This window comes from Balaenoptera ricei, chromosome 10 (assembly GCF_028023285.1).
Source record: "Balaenoptera ricei isolate mBalRic1 chromosome 10, mBalRic1.hap2, whole genome shotgun sequence".
Classification (NCBI taxonomy): domain Eukaryota; kingdom Metazoa; phylum Chordata; class Mammalia; order Artiodactyla; family Balaenopteridae; genus Balaenoptera; species Balaenoptera ricei.
The window spans coordinates 95,545,125-95,565,304 of NC_082648.1; the positions used below are offsets into that span (position 1 = coordinate 95,545,125).

Below are 20,180 nucleotides of genomic sequence, written 5' to 3' on the forward strand. Positions count from 1 at the left end.
CTTGAGTGAAGTTTTAGACAATCTTACGGGCGGAAAAGGAGTCACAGTCGTCTCTGTTCTACTCTCCTGGTACTTCCCAGGGCTGGATGAAATGAAAAGAGGAAATCCCCAGTCTTCTGCGGAGAAAAGGGAACTGGCATTTCAGGGGGTGGTGTGGGAGGAATGAGGTAAATGGAAAAGGGCGGGGAGAGCCCCAGGCCCCTGCGTGTGTGTGAGCGAGCGTGTGTGAGCGTGCATGTGCTCACATCCAGAGGAGGACCACACTCCCAGCACCCAGTGACTCCCCCAAGCAGATGTGGGTCAGTTCCAGGGGGACCTGGGGACAAATCAAATACCAGGCCTCCCTCTTAGATTTTTCTCAACACCGGTGCACAGGGTACCCAATGTGCGATCCAGCAGGAACCCACATCTTCAGAGGCCATTAAGTGCATCTCCCTCACGGTCACGTCCCAGGCACTGAGGCCGAGGAGAAGGCACTGTCCCAGGTGCCAGGCTGAGGCAGCAGTGGGAGCTGGAGCCCAGGCCTCAGGGCCACTCCTGGGTCCGCCCCACCACGTGGGCCGAGTCCCAAGGGCTGACGCTTCCTTCCACAGGCCTAGAAGAGGCAGGGTCCTGGAGAGAGGATCCCCAAGGGCCGAGGACATGGGTCTGGCCTGGCCCCCAGCTGGGGAGGAACACAAGATTCTAAAGCAGTGAGGAGCCCAGACCCTACCCAGACCTGGACCCACCTGAGCCAGCCTCCTGCTCTTCCAGAGCCGACTCCAGAGATGGCGCTGACCCGGGGGCTGCTCCCCCTCGCCCTGCTGGTGCTCTGCTGGGGGCCCTGCGTGGCAGGGGCCCAAGGTGAGCCCGATCGCTCCCTCCCCCTCTCCCTCCCCCTCCCCACTGCTGGGCCCCATCCCAGAGGAAGCTCCAGACCCTATGCTCCAGCCTTCCCTCCCTTCCTTCCTTGCCCCCCGCAACCCCTGCTGGTTCTCTTCTCTCCTGGTCGTCCCCGGAGTCCCCTCTTCCCTCCTCCCACACTCCCGCTCATTCTTCCCTGGCCTCCTGTAAAGGCCCTCTCCGGTTGTGTGGCTTCTCTGCCCACATTTCTCCCTGCGGCATTTGAGGCCTCTGACCTCCTGGCTGGCCATTCCAGTCCTTTCCCTGACCCTCCTTCGTCCCCAGACACCAGCACCTAGACGGCCTTAACCAGTTCCCACCTGGGCGCCCTTGCTCCTGGGGACCCTCGACCTGGGGGTCTCTCCTCCTGCCTGGAGGCCCTGCTGAGATGCTCCCCGGGCTCTTCAGGCCCGTGAACCCCCCTCCCCAAGGGCTCGCTGAGAACTTGGCTCCCCTGATAGCGCTGGAGACCACGCTCCCTTTCCCAGCAGCTGACCACGAGAGCAGGGTGGGGACGGCCCAGAGGGGGGCCCTGCCACACCGCCCCTTAGGGGCGGGTCTGTGTCTCTGCTCCCAGGCTGCACGCACCCAGGGGCCCAGGGGCAGGGCCTGTGCCTGATGCACGTCCCCACCCTGGGGGGGGAGGGACCCTGTTCCAGGAGCAGGGCAAGGCGGGGGCTCAGGACGTATACTGTGAATCAACCAGACTATGTGTTTCTGTGCAGACAGGAGGGTCCGCGGCTGGCACCCTCACAGCTGCAGAGCCCCCAGCCCCGCCCAGGGCTCCTGGGGACCTCTGTCTGGCCTCCAGGAGCCTCTACGGGACTCTGGGAGATGCCTCCCCAGTGCCACACACCAGGAGGGGCTGGGAGGGGCGGTGACAAGGGACATCTGGAGGGGAGAGGTGTGACCCCCTTTCTGCCTGCCCCTGTCAGGGACCTTCCCCCTGCAGACCCTGCGCTGCCATAACGACTACACCAGCCGCATCGTCTGCAGGTGGGCGGACACCCAGGACGCCCAGCGGCTGGTCAACGTGACCCTCCACCGCAGGCTGAACAGGCGAGTGAGGTCGGGCCTGGGGCCGGAGGGCAGGAAGGGCCTCTGCTGTGGGGACTGTGCCGGGGTCAGGGCTGGACGGGGGGCGGGGCGGGGAGGCCCCTGCCCAGGAGCTGCTGCCCCACCAGGCGGCCTGCCAGGCCCGCGGGCTGGTGTCTGACGTCAGGTTTGGGGGAAGAGCCTCCTGTGTTAACATGGTTGTTATGACGGTGATGGTGATAATCTTCTCTTGTTTTGTCACAACTGAACAAGATCACCAGGCAGCAATCGATCTTGGTTCATCCTCCCTGTGAGGTGGGCAGAGATATGATGCCCAATTCACAGATGAGGAAACCGAGGCTGTGGAGGTGAGGTCCCTCTCCCAGGCCACACGGTGGGGAAGTGGCCTGAGCGGGACCAGTGTCCTGCGTCCAGCCTGCATGGCTGGGCTCCACGTGCCCCCTGGGCCCTGCCACCTCCAGAGTGGCGGCTTCTCCTCTCTCCTCACCTGGTCTCCGGGGCCTACCCCATTAGGGAATGTGCTCCCACCATTCTGGGATTTGGTGAGAGTCTGACTCACCATAACAGAAATAGTGAAACAGCTGGCATCACAGGGTCTGGGGTGTCCCCTGGAGGCCGCCCCTGGGAAGGCGCCGCTCTCACCCCACGGCGTCACTGCCCTTCCGCTCTCCCTCCTGCCCTCCCGGGAGCCTCAGTCTTCCTTGTCCGCTGTCCTCTGCCCCCACTCCACCTCCCACCCTTAGCTGTGACCCACTTCCTTCTGCTCGGGGACAGCAGATCCCCCCACCCCGACCCCTAGCCCCCCACCTCACATGTCTGCTGCCTTCCTGGCCCCGCCCTGCAGGATCTGCCCTGTCCCAGGCTGTCTGAGGCTGCAGTCGGGCTGCCACCTGGTCTTGCTGCTCAAGGACATTGCTGCCACCACAGTCTCCACTGTCCCCATGCCATTGACAGGCCGCTCCCAGGATCCACTTTCAGATGCCAACCAGGCTGCAGCTCTGGAGCCTCCTGAGCCCCATCTCCTGCAGCCGGGCCCTTCTCTCCTCTGCTTCCCTCTGAGGCAACCTCCTCTAAAGAGTTGTCTAGACCCCTGTAGCCAGTGTCTCTCAGTTACACCCTCCTGAACCCACTCCCCCAGGACTCTGCTGCCCCCACCAGGTCACTTAAACTGCTCCTGCTGGAGTCAGCGCTGCCCTTCCTGGTGCTAAATCAATTGTCAGTCCCGGCCTTCTCCCTACGGACCTGTAGGCTGCACCTGACTGGGACTGACTGGGCCTGAGCATGGGGTCCTGCTGAGGCACCTCCCTGCCCCAACCCCGGCCAGCATCCTGGTCCTTCCCCATGTCTCCCTGGCCCACCCTTTTCCATCTCCTAGTCTGTTCTCTTCTTGTGTCTCTTCCCTGAAGCGTGAGATGTCCCAGGGCTCTTGGACCTCCACTCTTGTATCTGGATCCAGTGGCAGAGATCCAGCCTCAGACTATGGCTATGACCCTTACGTGCTCTCTCCAGCCCAGATCTTCCCCCAAGTTCCAGACCCGTAGGTGCACTTGCCTCTCCACATCATCCCTTATAGGTGTCTTCAACCCCAAATGTCCCAAACCACATTCCTGCTCTGCCTCCCAAAGAAGGTGCCTGTTCCAGATCCTCATCTCAGTTCACTGGATGGGAGCTCCTAGGGGCTCAAGCCAGACAAATGGGAGGGTTTTTATTTTTTGGTTTTTGTTTTTCAGTCACCTTTCCCTCCTTTCCTTCTCCACCACAGCATTCAATCCATCAGCAAATGCTGTCAACTTTATCTTCAAATAGAATGTGAATCTGGCTAACACCATGGTTCAAAACACTTCCTATCACTGAGATAGTCCAAAAGCCTCCTAACTGGTCCCTCCACTTCCAATATTGCCACCCCCTGCAACCCAATCTATCCACAGCCCAGGAGCCAGAGGAATCCTTTCAAAGCATGCCAAAATGTCACTCCTTTGCTCATAACTCTGAGTTTTCCCCAGTTCCAGTGAAATCAAAATAATCAAATTTCCTTAAATTCCTTTTGAGCACTGGCCTCCCATCACCTCCCACAACTAGGCTTCTAGACCTCCCACCCTTACATCTCTACTCTGTGCACACTGGTTAACTGCTTAGTTATACAGCACTCCAAACCTGTGCCTACCCCAGGGCCTTTGCACTTGCTGTTCCCTTTAACTGAAATCCCCTTTCAGAATCCGCATGGAGTCCTCTCTCATCTCCTTCAAGTTTCTGCTCAGATGTCACCTTTTCTAAGAGACCTTTCCTGCCTCCCTTATTTCAGATTGTATCCCCAACCCAGACCTTCTGGCCTCTTCACACCTCTTTTCTTCTTGACTTGTCTATGCACAGTTTTCTCCATTTGACACATGACCTAGTTTCTTCAGTTGTTTCATGTGTGTCTCCCTCTATTAGGATGTCAGCTCTGTTGACAGGGATTTGTGTGTGTTTTGTTCCCTGCCAGGCCCCCTGATCCTAAACAAAGCCTTACACATGGGAACCACTCAATAATGTTTGTGAATGAGTGATTCTTCTTCTCTCTGGGCTAACCTGCGTCTTCTCCTGACAGGGGCCTTCCACAGCCAGTGTCCTGCGATCTCAGTGATGGCATGCCCTGGTTCGATGGCCATTGTCCCGGCTGTGTGCCCAGAATATGTGTCATTCCCTACGAAGTTTTTGTCATTGCTGACCATGACTACTTCTCATTCCGACCGGACCAGCCTCTGGGCGCCCAGCTCACCGTTACTCTGAGTCAGCATGGTGAGGCTTGGGGGCCCTGGCCGAGGGTGGTCCCCTGTGTGGACAGGGGTGTCCAGGCTGCAAGAGATGGGCCAGGAAGGGAGATCCCTCAAGGGGTGTAGACACCGGCTTGAGTTGGGTTTGGTTCTTCGGGGAAGAGGATACGGTCTCCTTAGATGGAGGCATTGGGGCAGGTTCAAGGTGAGGAGCCCCAGCCAAAGGTACCCACCCCCTCCCCGATGCTCCAGCACCTGCCAAGTTATTGCCTTCCAGACCTGAGACTTCCCCTCTAGAAGAACAGTCCTTCCTAGTCAGATACAAACTTTATTCTTTCATCAATTTGGTCTCATGGAACTTCTGTGACAACCCATTTAATAGATGAGGCATTTGAGGCCCAGAGCAATTACGTAACTTTTCCAAAGTGCCACCATGAACCATCATGACAGTGATGGGCCGGACTTCCCGAGTGCTCCCTGCACATTGGTGATGGAGGTCATCCCCTTACTGCCCTCGCTGCGTGGCCCCCACTGTGTGCACTGCGCGTCCACAGAGCCTAAGAAAGTCAATGGTCTTGGGTGGGAGTCGATGATCATTTTATATAAATAGTCGGGCTTCATTTAACTGTACCTCAGACAGAAATATAACCAGCACTTTCATCACTTTAATTCAATTATATTTGTGCTTAGAATGACCCTGAAATAAACATGGGGTCATTTTTTTTTTTAATTGATTGATTGATTGATTGATTGATTGCTATGTTGGGTCTTCGTTTCTGTGCTAGGGCTCTCTCCAGTTGCGGCAAGCGGGGGCCACTCTTCATCGCGGTGCGCGGGCCTCTCACTATCGCGGCCTCTTTTGCTGCGGAGCACAGGCTCCAGACGCGCAGGCTCAGTAATTGTGGCTCACGGGCCCAGCCGCTCCGCGGCATGTGGGATCCTCCCAGACCAAGGCGCGAACCCGTGTCCCCCGCATTAGCAGGCAGACTCTCAACCACTGCGCCACCAGGGAAGCCCGGGGTCATTTTTAAAAATTAGAAATCTGCAGGAAACATGACTTGATCTTATTTAATCATTACAATAATGTGTGGTGTCATGCACTACTTTTTACCCCATTTCACAGATGATGAAACAGGCTGAGAGAGCAGGAACTTGCCCAAGGTTAGGTACTCAGATGCTAGTGTCTGAATTTATTGTCCTGGATCCCAAACCCTGGGCCACCTGCTGCTCCTTGCAAGTGTCGGATGGGGAAGGGGCTCCAGCCTTTGTTTCCTGCCTCTGATCATCACAGCAGCACAGAGCTGTTGCCTGGAGGAGGGGATGGGTTAGGCTGTGATGAATTCACTCCAAACAATATCTCAAAACATGTGTCTGATGGATGAGAAGGAGTCCCGTCCCGGTGGAGCTCAGAGCGTACAGGGCAGGGCACACCAGATGTTGTCGGGTGTGATCACTTACTGAAGGTGGGTGCATGCCACGTGCCGAGGGGCAGTGGACAAGGAGCCCCTGGGAGGTCAGGACAGGCTTCCCCAAGCAGGGAGCTTTGCAGGGAAATCTGCAGGATGGGAGGGAGGAGAGTGGGAAGAGCATCCTTGGCAGAGCAAAAAGTATGTGCAAAGGCTGGGCGACTCGGGAGGACGAGGCAGGTTGGGAAAACCGTAAATAATTGTGTCTCAGAAGCATCAACTTCAAGAGGACTGGGCAGTGGTAAGGAGGGGGGCAGGGAAGGCAGGGGCCTGACCTGGAGAGGCTTCTGTGTTCTGCAAAGGAGTTGTTTAGGGGTCAACATTTAGGCAATGGAGAGCCACTGAAAGGGCATGTCATGATCAGATGTGGGTGTGAGGACGTCAGAGGTGGGTGATGTACAGTGTAGATGGCAGGGGACAGGAGGGGGTGGGAGGATGGAGCTGAGAATGTGGCCTAAGGTACCCATCCCAGAGAGAAGTGGTAGGGATTCAATTGCCTTATGGCCAAGGGATGGGAAATTGGAGGGATACAAATCAAAGTTAGGATATACAAGCAATTCATTCATTAAACTGCTCTTCAATAGAACACTTGCACATACAGGAAAGCAGTGAAAAAGTCGTCAGTGTCCCTGGCCCTGTGAAGCTTATGGGGTGATGACAGGTGTCATGGTTGAGATGGGGACCACTTAGAAATGGGGAGGGCAGTGTGGCATTTGCCTGCTGGAGCATATGTTGCGTGGGAAGTTCAGTTTTAGCCCAAACCATTTAGGCAATGAATCAGGGAGGCCTTGAGGTGCTGGGGAACGGAGAGATGTGCATCTGATCTGCTCTGAGGTTGCACATGTGGAGATCTGGATATTTCACTTCCTCTGTCACCTCCACCTGTGAAATGAGCTCGTGGACTACATCTCTCAGGTTGGATGAATAGGTTTTCCATTGGTTTCCCAGTCTGTTCTGTTGGGAGCAGCTTCCTAGAGCTTCAGGCTGACAAGGAGTCCCACTGCATGACAGGCTCAGGGGCTAGGAGTGCATGATTGATTAGGGATGCCTGCTGTGGCTGGGGCTGGGGCAGCGGTGCTCTGGATCTGCCATTCTGGGCTGAAGATTTTCTGAGGCTCCAGCTCTGACACGCTCTATCATGCCCTGTCCCCTGTCCGGCATAGAATATTGACATCTTGTTTGGCTCTTGTGGAATTTTTTGTGTTGGAAAGTCATCTCTCAGCATTCAGATATAGAAGCTTCAGGAAGTCTGCAGCCATGCCATTCATGGATGAATCTGCGCACCCAACCCTGTAGGTCCCAGCAGGTGTCTGCTTGCTGTTGGTGATGGAATGATTTCATGAAAAGTCTCTGAAGGTGGACCTACATGTACTCATTCATTGATTCCTTCATTGATTCATTCATTTTGTCCCCATATTCGATGAACCACTCATCTCAGGCCCTGGGGAGAGGCAAGGGGGTCAGGACCCCACCCCTGACATCCACAAGCTCCTGGACTACTTGAGGGGACAGATGTGGAACCATCTATATCCTCCAGGGTTGTTAAGGATCATACAAAGGGCTACAGTGGGGCAGGAAAAGGAGCAAGGGATTCTGCCTGGGGGAAGGGTCCAAGAATGTTCTAGAGGAGGAGACGTCTGCTGGGCACTGAGAAGTGCAGGATGACACTGGACACTGGAAATAAGAAAGTGTGGACAGGAGAGAGAGTAACATGAGTCACAGCGCCCTCTGCTGGGAAGGAGGCCACACAGAGCTCCTCAAGGGCAGCGGGGACAGAAGGAAGCCCCACTTGGAGTGTAACTGCCGGCACTTTGTACGGAGCTTATGTTCTGTGCGCCCAGCAATCTGCACATCTTCATTCACATGCACATTGAATCCTCACAATGTAGCAGATGAAGGTCTGAGGCCCACAGAGGTGAGGGGTCTGTCCAAGGTCGCTCAGTCCGTGGGGGCCGTGCTTGGCCTGGAGCCCAGGTCTGTCCACACGTGGGCCCTGCAGGCCCTGAACCTCCCACACAGTCGTCCAGCCCCTTAGGGACCCTCTCCTTCCTCTCCCTGCAGTGCAGCCCCCCGCACCCAAGGACCTCAACATCCGTGCTGCCGGGGACGGTTTCCTGCTGTCCTGGAGTGTGGCCCATGGGGGTTCCCAGAGCCACTGGCTGTCCAGCCTGGAGTTTGAGGTGGTCTACAGGCGGCTTCAGGACTCCTGGGAGGTAGGGACGCCACCAGCTGTGCCCTGCGCCCACGGGGACCTGGCCCAGCCGGCCCTGCTCCAGCAGCCCCTCTCTCCCCCAGGACGCGCCCACCATCTACTCCAGCTCCTCCCGGGCCATCCTGGGGCCAGAGCACCTCATGCCCAGCAGCACCTATGTGGCCCGAGTGCGCACCAGGCTGGCCCCGGGCTCGGGGCTCTCGGGACGGCCCAGCCAGTGGAGCACGGAGGTTCGCTGGGCCTCCCAGCCAGGTAACAGAGTCGGAATAGGGATGGCGCCCCCCTGTGGGGAGGGCAGCTCCTTACAGCTCCTGGACAGAAGGCGTCCAGGGGTCCGCACCGTGGGATCCACGGAGGCTCTGAGTCATGTGTTCAGAGTGACTTCCCTGGCCCACCCCGTCCCTGCTGTGACTCTGCAGAGGCAGCGGCCGCATCTTACTCACTTCTGGGCCCCAGTTTGCTGCCCACTTTCTGTGGAGGAACAATTACAATTTAATCACAATGGCATATGAGCATCTGTGTTTTCGTGAGAGCTGCACCATACGCAGACATATCAACGTGATTGTGTTAAATTCCCAAACCCTGAGGCTGACATGCCCTCCCAGCTTTGCACAGGGGGATGTGAAGGCTCACAGAATTCACTCTCTGAGCTGTGCTTACACAGCTGGCCCTTCGGGCTGAGTTTAACCCCTGGTCTTTTTGGCCCCAATGCCCATAATTTCTCTGTGATGAGCCTCATGGTGGGCCGACTGAGGGTTAGGGAATGACTGAATGAGGACTGAATGAGGGACTGTCTCCCTCCCAGGGAATGAGTCCCAGCCCCAGAACCTCCAGTGTTTCTTCGACGGGGCTGCCCTGCTCAGCTGCTCCTGGGAAGTGAGGTCCGAGGTGGCCAGCTCGGTCTTCTTCACCCTCTTCTACAAGTCCGGCCCCAGTGCAAGGTGAGTGTCCCCTGCCTCTGTCCCCTCTGCTCCTCTAGGCCTAGCCCTCTCCAGGCCTCCTCCTGCCCCTGGGGGCCCAGCAGATGCCGCAGTTCATCCGGAGGTGTCATCCCTCATGTGGCCCTGCCTCCCCCTGCCCTCGCCTGTGCCGTGATCCTCAGGGAGGAAGAATGTTCCCCAGTGCAGACGGAGGAGACCAGCAGCCCTTACGTCCGGCACTGCTGCCAGATTCCCGTGCCTGACCCCAGGAACCACAGCCAGTACATCGTCTCTGTTCGACCAAAGGAGGAAGAGAAACTTATAAAGAGCTCAGATAACAGTGAGTTTGCCCCCAGTCTTCTGCATGGAGAGTCTTGTGACAGCACTGTTTCCTTTGTGACCCGTAGAAACTCAGGGTTCCTCATGGCCCAGTCTTCATTTCTGTCACTTTCAGTGAAAAGTCCAGGGAGCAAATTGAACAAACATGATTCCAATCGGTCCTGGAAGTTCTCAAGTAGCAATAATGCAACAATGACAATGGTAAATAACATGAAGGAAGATGCAGTTGATATTCTCAAGAATATCAATATTAAAACCTTTGACCTCATTCTTTTAACTCTATTTTCCCTTCCAACTTTGCAGCTGCTCTGAAGTTCCTACTGTTGCCCATGGCCTCTTGGTCCTCCCACCACATTTTCCCTTTCTTTCCCTGATTTGATTTTTCTCTTTTAGGTTTCCAAAGTCCTCCCTTGACATATTTTCAGTCTTCAAGATAATTGATCTATGATTTACTTCTTCAGCTGGGGACTAGAGTGTGTGCAAATGGACGGTAGTTCCTTACAGGTTGATTTTCCTGATTCCTGGTACATAGCAAGGACCTTATGCAAAGGAATCTCCTGCATTACTTCATGATGATCAAGTTCTTCTACCCCGTCTCTAGCATGTGTCAGAGACAGCAGCCAATTTGCCCTAGTCACCTGGGTTTGAATTCACTACTTACTCTTTGGGATCGTCCAGGTTGCAATCTTTGTCTCTGCCACTTGTTAGCTCCTTGTCCTTGGCAAGTTACCTAGTCATTCTGGGACTCAGTTCTCTGTCTGAGAAGTGGACAAATTGAGTATTTACTACATAGGGCTGTTGTCAGAATTGAGAGAAATAATTCATGTAGGTTTACCATTAATAATAATGCTTAGAACACTGTCAATACTCTAGATTAGAAAAAATTAATAGTAATTTTATTTCTGCTTAAATACTAGGGGTAACCCACACTTCTGGTCACTTCACTACAAAACAAGTGTATCTCAGCATCTCCCAAGAGAAGGGTGGCTCAGGTCAAAATAGGTGACATGGTGAAGTGGGGCTGCAAAGACCCTGAGATGGTGAAACCTGGGGTCCTGGGTCAGTGGAGAGAGCACCTGTGACCAGCATGGAACACAAGGGATATTCCACTGGAGGAATGTTAGAAATGATGTTCTCTAACACTTTCCCTCCCTGCAGTCCAGATGGCTCCTCCAACCCTCAACGTGACCAAGGGCAGAGATGGCTACATCCTGCACTGGAAAGAAGGAAAAATGAACTATAAACACATAGCTTGCATCTTCCAGGTCCAGTACAAGAAAGAAGCTGCCTCATGGGAGGTGAGGGCCTGTGCCCGAGGAGTGGCCTGGATGGGGGAAGGGGGAAGCGAGAAAGACCAGGGAGAGTGCCACCGGCCAGGTTCCTGGCTCCCAGCAGGTGTCCAATCAGAGGGAGCCACTGGGACTTGGCGGTCATGCCCCTGTGCAGTCAGCAGGTCACTATCCTTCCCTTGGGGAAGGAACTGAGACTCACAGAGGTGATGCGAACTTGGCCAAAATGAACACGTGACCCTGAATTGCAAAAGAGGTGTAGACATCAGGACGAGAGACAGCTGGAGGAAGGGTTTTCAAAAGTCATAAAGGGGGCATTTCTTCACGAGAATCTCATCCAGAATGCAAATGTGCAGCTGCTAAGAGGAGAGCTGCTCCCTGCGAGGCGGGCAGGGCTCCAGCCTGGGACTCAGTATCTGGCCCCCACCCCCAGGTATCCATCAGGGCCTGTGGGCAGAACCTGGGGCTCCACAGAGGCCAGTTCAGAAACCTCGGAGCCAGCCCCGGACCTTCAGGCTGGAAATGGGGAAACTGAGGCCAGAAGGGGGTGTGTCAGTGGTGGAGCTGGAAGTGGCCCCTGGGCTCCTGAACATCTGTCTAAGGGTCCAGAGTCCATTCCTCCTGCACTGTACTCCTGGGAAGGCCATAATTAGGGTCCAGGCTGTCCCAAGAGGAGCTGGGAGGCTGAGTGGGGGACATGGTGACTGACTCCTCAGGGTTTCTGGGCCTCGGTGTTGTCATATGTCACGGGGCGCATTGCAAGAGGTGCTGTCCCTGATCCCGTCTGGGTGCCGCCCCTCTGTGGGCACTGAAGTGTGGTCCTCCGCGGTGGGAGTGATGCTGCCTCAGATCTGGGGATGTGACTACAAGGTGACGACTGATGGGCAGCAGGAGATCTGGGGTGCTGAGGCGGGAGGGCTTCATAGCTGTGCCCACGCGCACCAGACCTCAGCACACCTGCTCACACACCCGCACCCACAGGAGACCAAGACAGAGGACTTCCAGAACGCCCACAGCATGTGCCTGCCACCTCTGGAGCCTGCCACCAGGTACCAGGCCAGAGTGAGAGTCAAACCTGACCCCCAAGGCTACAACGGGATCTGGAGCGAGTGGAGTGAGGAGAGCTCCTGGGACACTGAGTGGGGTATGTCCTCCCGGCCCCCACTCACCCCTCCAGGCACAGCCCCACTGGGCAAGGGCGGGGATGATATGGACATGAGATGTAACCCCACCCCAGGCTAGCATCCTTCCCTGCCAGGTGTCATTAGAGATGAGAAAGTGACACCCGGTGTGCAACACAGACTGCAGGTGAGGTCTCGAGAGGGCAGAGGAGAGCACGTCTCACCAGCAGGTCTCCCTAAGCCTGGACCTTAGCCCTCTATTAATATGGCTATGCTTTCATTAGCTTTTGTGGCAGCTACTACCCAGGGACCACTCAGCCCAAGTTTTCTGTTACCATGAAGAACTACAGACTGGGGCCTGGGATTGGAAAGCTTTGGTCTGATTTCTCAACCTTCCCTCAATCTGCACTTGCTAATTTCATTTATCTGTCACCATCACCATAGCGGCCACCAGGAGACAAGTACAGAACAAGGTCCGGGAGGTGGTGGCAGAGAGAGGAAAAAGTGTTGGCAGCAAGGTCCCCAGTCTCAGCCAGCCGTAGCAGGGAAAGAGCACGAGGAAGAGGACCCCAGCCAAGCAGAAAGAAGGGCTGGGCCACTGGACCTAAGGGAAGGAGACCAGGGGAGTCCTGGAGGCGCCCGGCCTCTGAGGGGCTTGAGGTCAAGTGGAGAGTTGTGAGGGCCCCTGATGGGCCTTTACACCTTCTGGTTCCTCCACCATCACCCCTTTCCCCGTCTCGGCCTCTCCCGTCCTCCCTGTTCTTGACGACCACCTTGTATGCTGCCTCCTTCAGGAAGTGCCCTATGATTGCCTCTGGCTGCAGTCACTGCCCACCTACAGCAACACCTGCTACTGGACAGGATCTAACCCCCTGTGTCCGGCCAGCAATCCAGCACTGTGGGTGGCTCAGACAAATGCCCTCTTCTTCTTAGTCTGTTTCTGGCCTCTTCTTCCCCTCTGCATGCCAAGGCAGCAACTTCACCTCATCTCCTGAGCCCCCAGCCCTTTCCCTCCCCGAAAGCTAATGCGCCTTTTCCCTCCTGGCTGCCTGGAAGTGCTGCCCGTGTGGGTCCTGGCGCTCATCCTGGTCATCAGCACCTTGATCCTGCTCGTGTCCCTGCGCTTCTGTGGCGTCTACGGGTACAGGTAAGGCGACTCCAAGATGGGGGAGGGCGCTAGCCAGGGCCCCAGACGATGCCAGGGACCCCACAGCTGACTTTCTCCACTCTCTGCTCTGCAGCTCACACCCTGTGGGGCTTTGGTCAGAGCTGCCCTCTCCCTGGGCTTTAGTTTCACCTCGGTACTTGAGCACGAGGCAGCTGCCCTGAGGTCTTGGGCAGCGGTCACCTCCCTGCTGTCTTTCCAGGCTGAACCAGAAGTGGGAGGAGAAAATCCCCAGCCCCAGCAAGAGCCACCTGTTCCAGGTAGGGGCAGGCTGTGAGGGCGGCGGAGCTGCCGGGCCCCTGTGCTCCTGCGCCCACGTCCCCACGCCCGTGTCCTCCTCCCCTTCCGGTGGGCCCTGAGTAGGGGTGGTATGTGGCCAGGGCAGGGGCTGGGAAGCTCTAAGAGCCGGGCCGGCCCCTGCAAGCCCAGCACCGCGATCCCCTGGCCCCCCCGATGCACAGGGTACCCCGCCCGCGGGGACTCCCGTGGAGCAGCAGAGCGGGTTGGCGTGGGGTTGCCAGGACCCAGGGGGGCGCAAGGAGAGCCTTAGTCACATCGGGGGCAGGGGGGATGGCGGGAAGCCGCGTCGCTTCCCCAGGACAGGACAGCAGCGCTGAGCTCTGGAGGATGGAGGGTGGTGGCAGGTGGGAGAGGCCACTGCTGGCAGAAGGCGAGTGGAGGGTGGAGACAAGACGCCTTGGAGAAGGGACCTGAGGGGCGTGGGCGGTGAGTCTGGGGCGCAGCACGGGAGGCTGAGAGGACCCCGGGGAGGGTGCCGGCACGTGGGGAGCGGAAGCCCTTTGGTCAGGCAGGCGGGCCCAGGACTGCCTTGGGAGGGTCTCACGGCCAGTGCGGAGGAGACAGACGAGGGGTGAGCATGGAGACAGGGACAGCCCAGATGGGCGTCCTCGTGGGAACAGGCTGCCCGTCCTTGATGTCCCAGGGCCCCGGCAAAGTCCCAGCCCCTCTCTGGCCTTGCGTTCCTGGTGTCAGGAGGGCGTGGTCGGTCCTGCCCATGCTGAGATGCCGCCACGTCTGGGGGCTCCCGAACCCTCGCCACCCTCAAGGCCCTGCCCCCACCTCACCTCCTGGGGTGCCCCCACCGCACAGGCACGAACGCCCTCTCTCCCCCCAGAACGGGCGCGCCGGGCTCCGGCTCCCACACAGCATGCACGTCGTCGGCAGCGGGAGCCACGCACACAGGGGGCCCTGGGGCGGCAGCTGCCCTCAGCCGGAGGGGTGAGTGTCGGGCGAGGGATCCCTGGCAGGTGGCACGGTGGCTCCCTCCTGCACATCGGGGGCCCGGGGGAGGCGGCCTCGGCCTGGGGCTCAGCAGGAACAGGTCCTTGGAGGCTGGCTGCACTAAAGCAAGAGGTGCCCCGGCTGGATGGAGGGAACAGCTTTCCGATTCCCAGCTTAGGGAGGGTCGGGGCCAGAAGCAGGAGACTGGGGCAGATGACCTCCCCCGGCCCTGCTGCCCAGGGAGACGCCACGCTGCCGCGGCCCCACTGGGTGGCAGAGGATCTGCGAAACCTCGTGGCCTCAGCACCTGAGCGGCCGGCTCACCACTCACCCGCAGGTGGGGCAGGTGAAGGCCGAGGGCATGGCCGGGCCCAGGCTGGGCGCTGACGCTGGGTGACGGCAAGGAGCGGGAGGTGGGAGGGGCCACAGCTGGCACAGCGTGACCTTGAAGGAGAGCTCGGGGGCTGGAGGGGGAGACCCACAGGGAGGCTGAAGGAGCGCCCGTTGCCTGTTCCGGGCCGGCTCCCTCACCCTGCTCTGCGTTTTCTGTGAGCTCTGGGGGGAGCCCGGCCTCCATCCCACCCCAGGGCTCCCTGTGCACAAGCTGAGGCGTCTGTCTAGGGTGGTGCCAATGTCCCTGCCCTTGTCCTCCCCACAGGGCGTCCCCTGTAGACTTCGGGCACAGTGAGGTGTCACCTCTCACCACAGAGGACCCTAAAGATGCCTGTGACTCATCACCTGAGCCTGACATGACTCTGGTCACCTCGGACCTCCCCACGGAGCAGCCGCCCCGGTCCCCGCCAGAGCTGGCCACCCCCTCAAGCCGGCCTGAGAGCCAGGCTTCCGGCTTTGATTTCAATGGCCCCTACCTGGGGCCGCCCCACAGCCGCTCCCTGCCTGACATCGTGGGCCAGCAGGGGCCCCTACGGACAGGCACGAGCAGGAAGCCGCAGCCCCCAGAGTCCCCGAAGTACCTGTTTCTGCCCGCAGCGGGGCAGGTGCAGCTGGTCCCACTGGCCCAGGTGATGGGGCCGGGCAAAGCCCGGGATGCGGACCTGAGGTCCAGCCCAGGCACCAAGGGGAGCCCTTCCCTGGAGTCAGGGGCAGGCCCTGCTCCTACTGAGCCTGGGGTGATGGTGGGTGGTCAAGGCCCGAAGGACAGGGCCCCCCCAGGTCTGCCCACTGGCTCTCGGGGTCCTGAGGAAGGCACTGTGGCCACTGGTTACGTCACCACTGCAGATCTGACATTCACCCCACCCACAGGGGCCCCGTCTCCTTCCCAGAGTCCCCCTCTGGGCCTCCCCTCAGACCAGAACCCCAGCCTCTGTCCTGGACTGGCCGCTGGTCCCCCTGGATCCCTAGCCCCACTGAAGCCAGAGTTTGAGGGCTATGTGGAGCTCCCTCCAACCACAGGCCAATTTCCCCAGTCCCCTCTGGCCAGCCCCGCCCCTCCTGCAGCCAGCACTGCTGTCCTGAGCCCAGGGCCGCCCCGGGCAGATGTGCTCTCAGTCTCCCCAACCCCCGAGGGGCTCCTCGTCCTGCAGCAAGTGGGTGACTACTGTTTCCTCCCTGGTCCAGGCTCTGGCCCTCTCTCACCCCAGAGTAAGCCCACTTCCCCAGGACCCTGTCCTGAGATCAGGGACCTCAACCAGGTGTTCCAGGCCAAGAAGCCCCCATCTCAGGCCATTCCCCAGGTGCCGGCCATTCAGCTCTTCAAAGCCCTGAAGCAGCAAGATTACTTGTCACTACCCCCTTGGGATGTCAGCAGGCCTGGGGAGGTGCGCTGAGACCCTGTAGACGTTGAGGGAGGGGAATAGAAGGAGAGGGTCTGCCTTTCCTCCGGCCCTGCCTTTCCCTCCTGCCAGCCCCTGGTCCCTTCCATGGTCCTTTCCGCAAAGCCAAGAAGAAGTTTCCATGTTGTAACATGGAGACCAGAAAAACAAGTCAACCATCTACCTCCTCCCTTGACCTTCAGCAAGGTCAAGCTCCTCTTTCTCTCCCTCCCTCTCTGCCACACACGCGCGCGCGCGCGCGCGCGCGCACACACACACACACACTGTTCTTTCAAATTCACTTCTTTTCGGTTCTGAATTATTAGAGCTTTATACACATACTCATTTCATTTGCCCCCGTTTTCCTTTTTTCCCAGTTTCCCTGCTTTTCCTATTGTCTTCTCTTTCCACTGATTTATCATTAGAGTGAGTTTGAGGTCTGGGCTAAGCCTATTCTGAGATGCCATGTCTCAGTCAGAACCTATTCAGATGCTGACATATCTGGTTTCGTGGAGGACTTCTGTCTGTCCCTGGCAGGCATGAATGCACACGACAAGATTCCAGCCCGGGGACTTCCCTGGCGGTCCAGTGATTAAGACTCCGCCCTTCCAATGCAGGGGGCACAGGTTTGATCCCTGCTCAGGGAACAAAGATCCCACATGTCACACCCTGTGGTGTGGCCCAGTGCGGGGAGGGGAAGAGATTCCAGCCCTGAGGCAGGAGGCAGAAGGCATGGGGTGAGGGCTTGGGGGTTTCAGGCTTGGAAGAGCAGCTCTGGACTCAGCATTTTTCTGTCGGGCGCTGCAGGCCCAGACATGGTAGCAAAGCACCAACCTCCATTGTCACTCCAAGAAATGGGCATGGCGTGAGAAGCACTGTTCTGAGCTCACAGGAAGCCCTGCTAGTCTCACGGAGGTGACCGGGGAGCCTCAGGGACCTCAGGCCCTGCATCTTGTAGAGGCCACTGACCTGAGCAGTGGGCAGTGCCACTCCTGGTTGAAGTGATCTCCTTCCTACATCCAGGCTGGTGGGGCCTGGAGAAATTCACGAGGGGAGGGGAGTCCAGAACCCACGTCGACTGCAGAAAAGTTGGAAAGAACTGCTCAACAAGGGAAAAAGGAAAATGACCCAAAGGCATGTACTCTTAGGCTTATAGTCCAAATCTCGCAGCTGCCCTCCCTCCAGAAAGACCTTACAAATCCCATGCCCACCAGCCACGTACGAGGGGCTTTTGGTCTATGGCTTGGCTTACGCTGGGGATCATGGTTCTTTGAAATTCAAATTTCATAAATCTTTGCCTTTCTGATATGCAAAAAAAAAAATGGCATTAAATTGTTTTAATTTGCATTATTTGAGAACTAGCATGTTTGCACATATTTTCATATTTCTTGGGTGTTTGTATTTTTTTTACTGATCTAAGCCTGTTAAGATCTTCGTTGTGTTGGATGTCCCCTTTTTTCTGATTAAGCTTTAAAAACTATTTAGCTCCTGCCTTTCATAGATGGTGTAAATTTGTTTTCCTCGTTTGTGGTTTGTCTCTTAATTTTGTACATGACGCTTTTGGGTGTATTCAATGTAGACTTGTCTGGGTGATCAGATAGATCTACGGGTGAACTTCTTCACGCTTCCACTTTGGGTGTCAAATTGACAAAGCCCTTCCCCACTTCAAAATTGCATTTGTCCAAAGTTATATTTTTTTCTGGTTCTTTTTGTGTTTCAAGCTTTTCATGTGACATTATAGTGATTTTGGAATATATGCATGTGAAATGGAGAGCCAGTTTTATGTTTCCCCTAAACGAGTCGCCTGGGTGTTCTGGCATCATTGATTGAATTGCCCATTCTTCGTCCATGTATCTGAAAGGTCACATTTATGATATAGAAAATCCATGTGTATGCTTAGTCAGTTTCTAGGCTCTCCTTTTTATTGTTGTCCTCTCCATGGCACCCCACCATTTTAACTGTTCTAGCTTTATAATATGTTTTAATAAGTGGCAGAGCAAATGTTCTTGTTCCTTTTGTCCACAAATCCCTGTTCATTACAGCATTGTCTGTGGTCGAAGAAAATGATAAACAATTTAAATCCTCACCAATAGTGAAATTAATCACAACATTTGAGTCCATTCTGAGGTGGAATCCTGTGTTCAAAATGAATGAGGTGGGGGACTTCCCTGGTGGCGCAGTGGTTAAGAATCCGCCTGCCAATGCAGGCGACACGGATTCTAGCCCTGGTCCGGGCAGATCCCACATGCCGCGGAGCAACTAAGCCGGTGCGCCACAACTACTGAGCCTGCGCTCTAGAGCCTGCAAGCCACAACTACTGAGCCCATCTGCCACAACTACGGAAGCCTGCACGCCTAGAGCCAGTGCTCTGCAACAAGAGAGGTCACTGAATAAGAAGCCAGTGCACCACAACTAAGAGTAGCCCCCGCTCGCTGCATAGAGAAAGCCCGTGTGCAGCAACAAAGACCCAACACAGCCAAAAATAAAAATTAAATAAATAAATTTTTTTAAAAAATGAATGAGGTGGACCTACATGCATTAGAAAGAAGTCCAAGATATGAATTCCAAAATGTCTGGACATTGTTAACTGAAAAAATTTCAATAAAATATTTTTATTATAAAACATTAAGGTGTGTATATGTGCTGGGATAGATGGGCAGGGTTGCTGTTTGAAAGCACAGTTGCCCTAAAGAGGATGGATTCTGTTCAACAGAAGGGCTTTCGGTCTGCTACAGTGAGTTAGGAGCAGTTTTGATCAGAACAGAAATGCTGGGGGTAAGAGAGTGAGAAGCAGGTGGTGCTCCCTGGACAAGCCAGGAGGGAGTGAGGAGAGGAGAAATACAGGCTGGGGGAGAGAAGTACAAAAGACACACTCACTCTAAAAAGAAGTATTCATTGTAATCTGAAATTTGAATCTAACTGGGCATCCTGTGTTTGGTCTCTAATGAGAGTGGAGAAATAAGAAAGAGAACGAATTCCCTGTAAAAATAGATGAGAATTAGTAAGAGCTTATGCCTGTCAGACCCTGCTCCATTGATTTAGGGGACCACAACCCTCTGAGACAAACGCTACCTTTATGATACTCTTTTTTGTTAAGTGGGGAAACTACAGCACAGAGAGGTTACATAACTTGCCCCAGGTCAACAAGTTGGTGGGTGGCAGAGGCAGGATTCGAACCTTGGCCCTGTGGTTCAGAGCCTGCCCTCGAAAGCAAGGTCTCCCACCAGAAAATCCACTCTTGAATGCAAGATGATCCACGTTGCTTGGCAAGACAGAAAAGATTATAAACCGAGCAGGTTTGGTGGTGGGAGCAGATGGAGCCAGAGGTGAGCAGAAAAATTGTTTTTATTTCTTTGGGAGCTAAATATTAAGGATGTGGGTTCTCACTCACTGATGTCCTGAGAGACCTTGCAGGTAGGACCCCGTCTCCCTCACCTGTCTGCCCCTGGGAACCCAGCCCAGAGCCACGCATGTGGCAAGGGAAAATTGAGGGGTTGTCATGGCTTGAGGGCTCCAGGAAGCTCTTCCCGAGATGGAGGGAGACATTCAAAGGACACACTGGGGATGACAGCACAGGGGAGGAAGCAGAGCTGAACAGGAGAAGCTGTCAGCGCTTCCAGACCCGGATAAACATCCGCCAGCCCACGGGGAGCTCCGGAGCCAAAAGGGCCCCACGATGGACAGAAGTGGCCAGGTCCTAGGGCCCTCATAGTGTCAGTCATCAGCTGGGGTGCCCTGAGAAAAAGAAAGGAGCCAATGCTGGAGGCCGTCAGCAGCTGGGCTGCTGGTCCTTTCCTGATTGGGAGGCTGAACAGTGTCTGAATCTTTCAACGATTATTTATTACACAGAGTCATTGCCCCAACAGATTATCTGCTCCCAAAGGAAACCTTTCCATTGTTTTGAAACATTCATTTCCCAGCCGGACAGAAGTGGCCTGCACGCCACTCACTCAATCAATCAAG

General features: G+C 56.1%; 1 protein-coding gene across 1 annotated transcript; it reads left to right on the forward strand.

Moving 5' to 3' along the window:
- The first annotated feature begins 607 nt into the window (after window positions 1-607).
- CSF2RB (colony stimulating factor 2 receptor subunit beta) lies at window positions 608-17,509 on the forward strand. Its single transcript, XM_059934835.1, has 13 exons — window positions 608-843; window positions 1,818-1,941; window positions 4,526-4,716; window positions 8,219-8,370; window positions 8,453-8,621; window positions 9,175-9,310; window positions 9,472-9,629; window positions 10,787-10,926; window positions 11,899-12,061; window positions 13,095-13,185; window positions 13,406-13,463; window positions 14,339-14,442; window positions 15,104-17,509. The coding sequence occupies exons 1-13, from the start codon at window positions 768-770 to the stop codon at window positions 16,230-16,232; spliced, it is 2,691 nt and encodes an 896-aa protein (XP_059790818.1). The 5' UTR covers window positions 608-767; the 3' UTR covers window positions 16,233-17,509.
- Window positions 17,510-20,180: the final 2,671 nt, after the last annotated feature.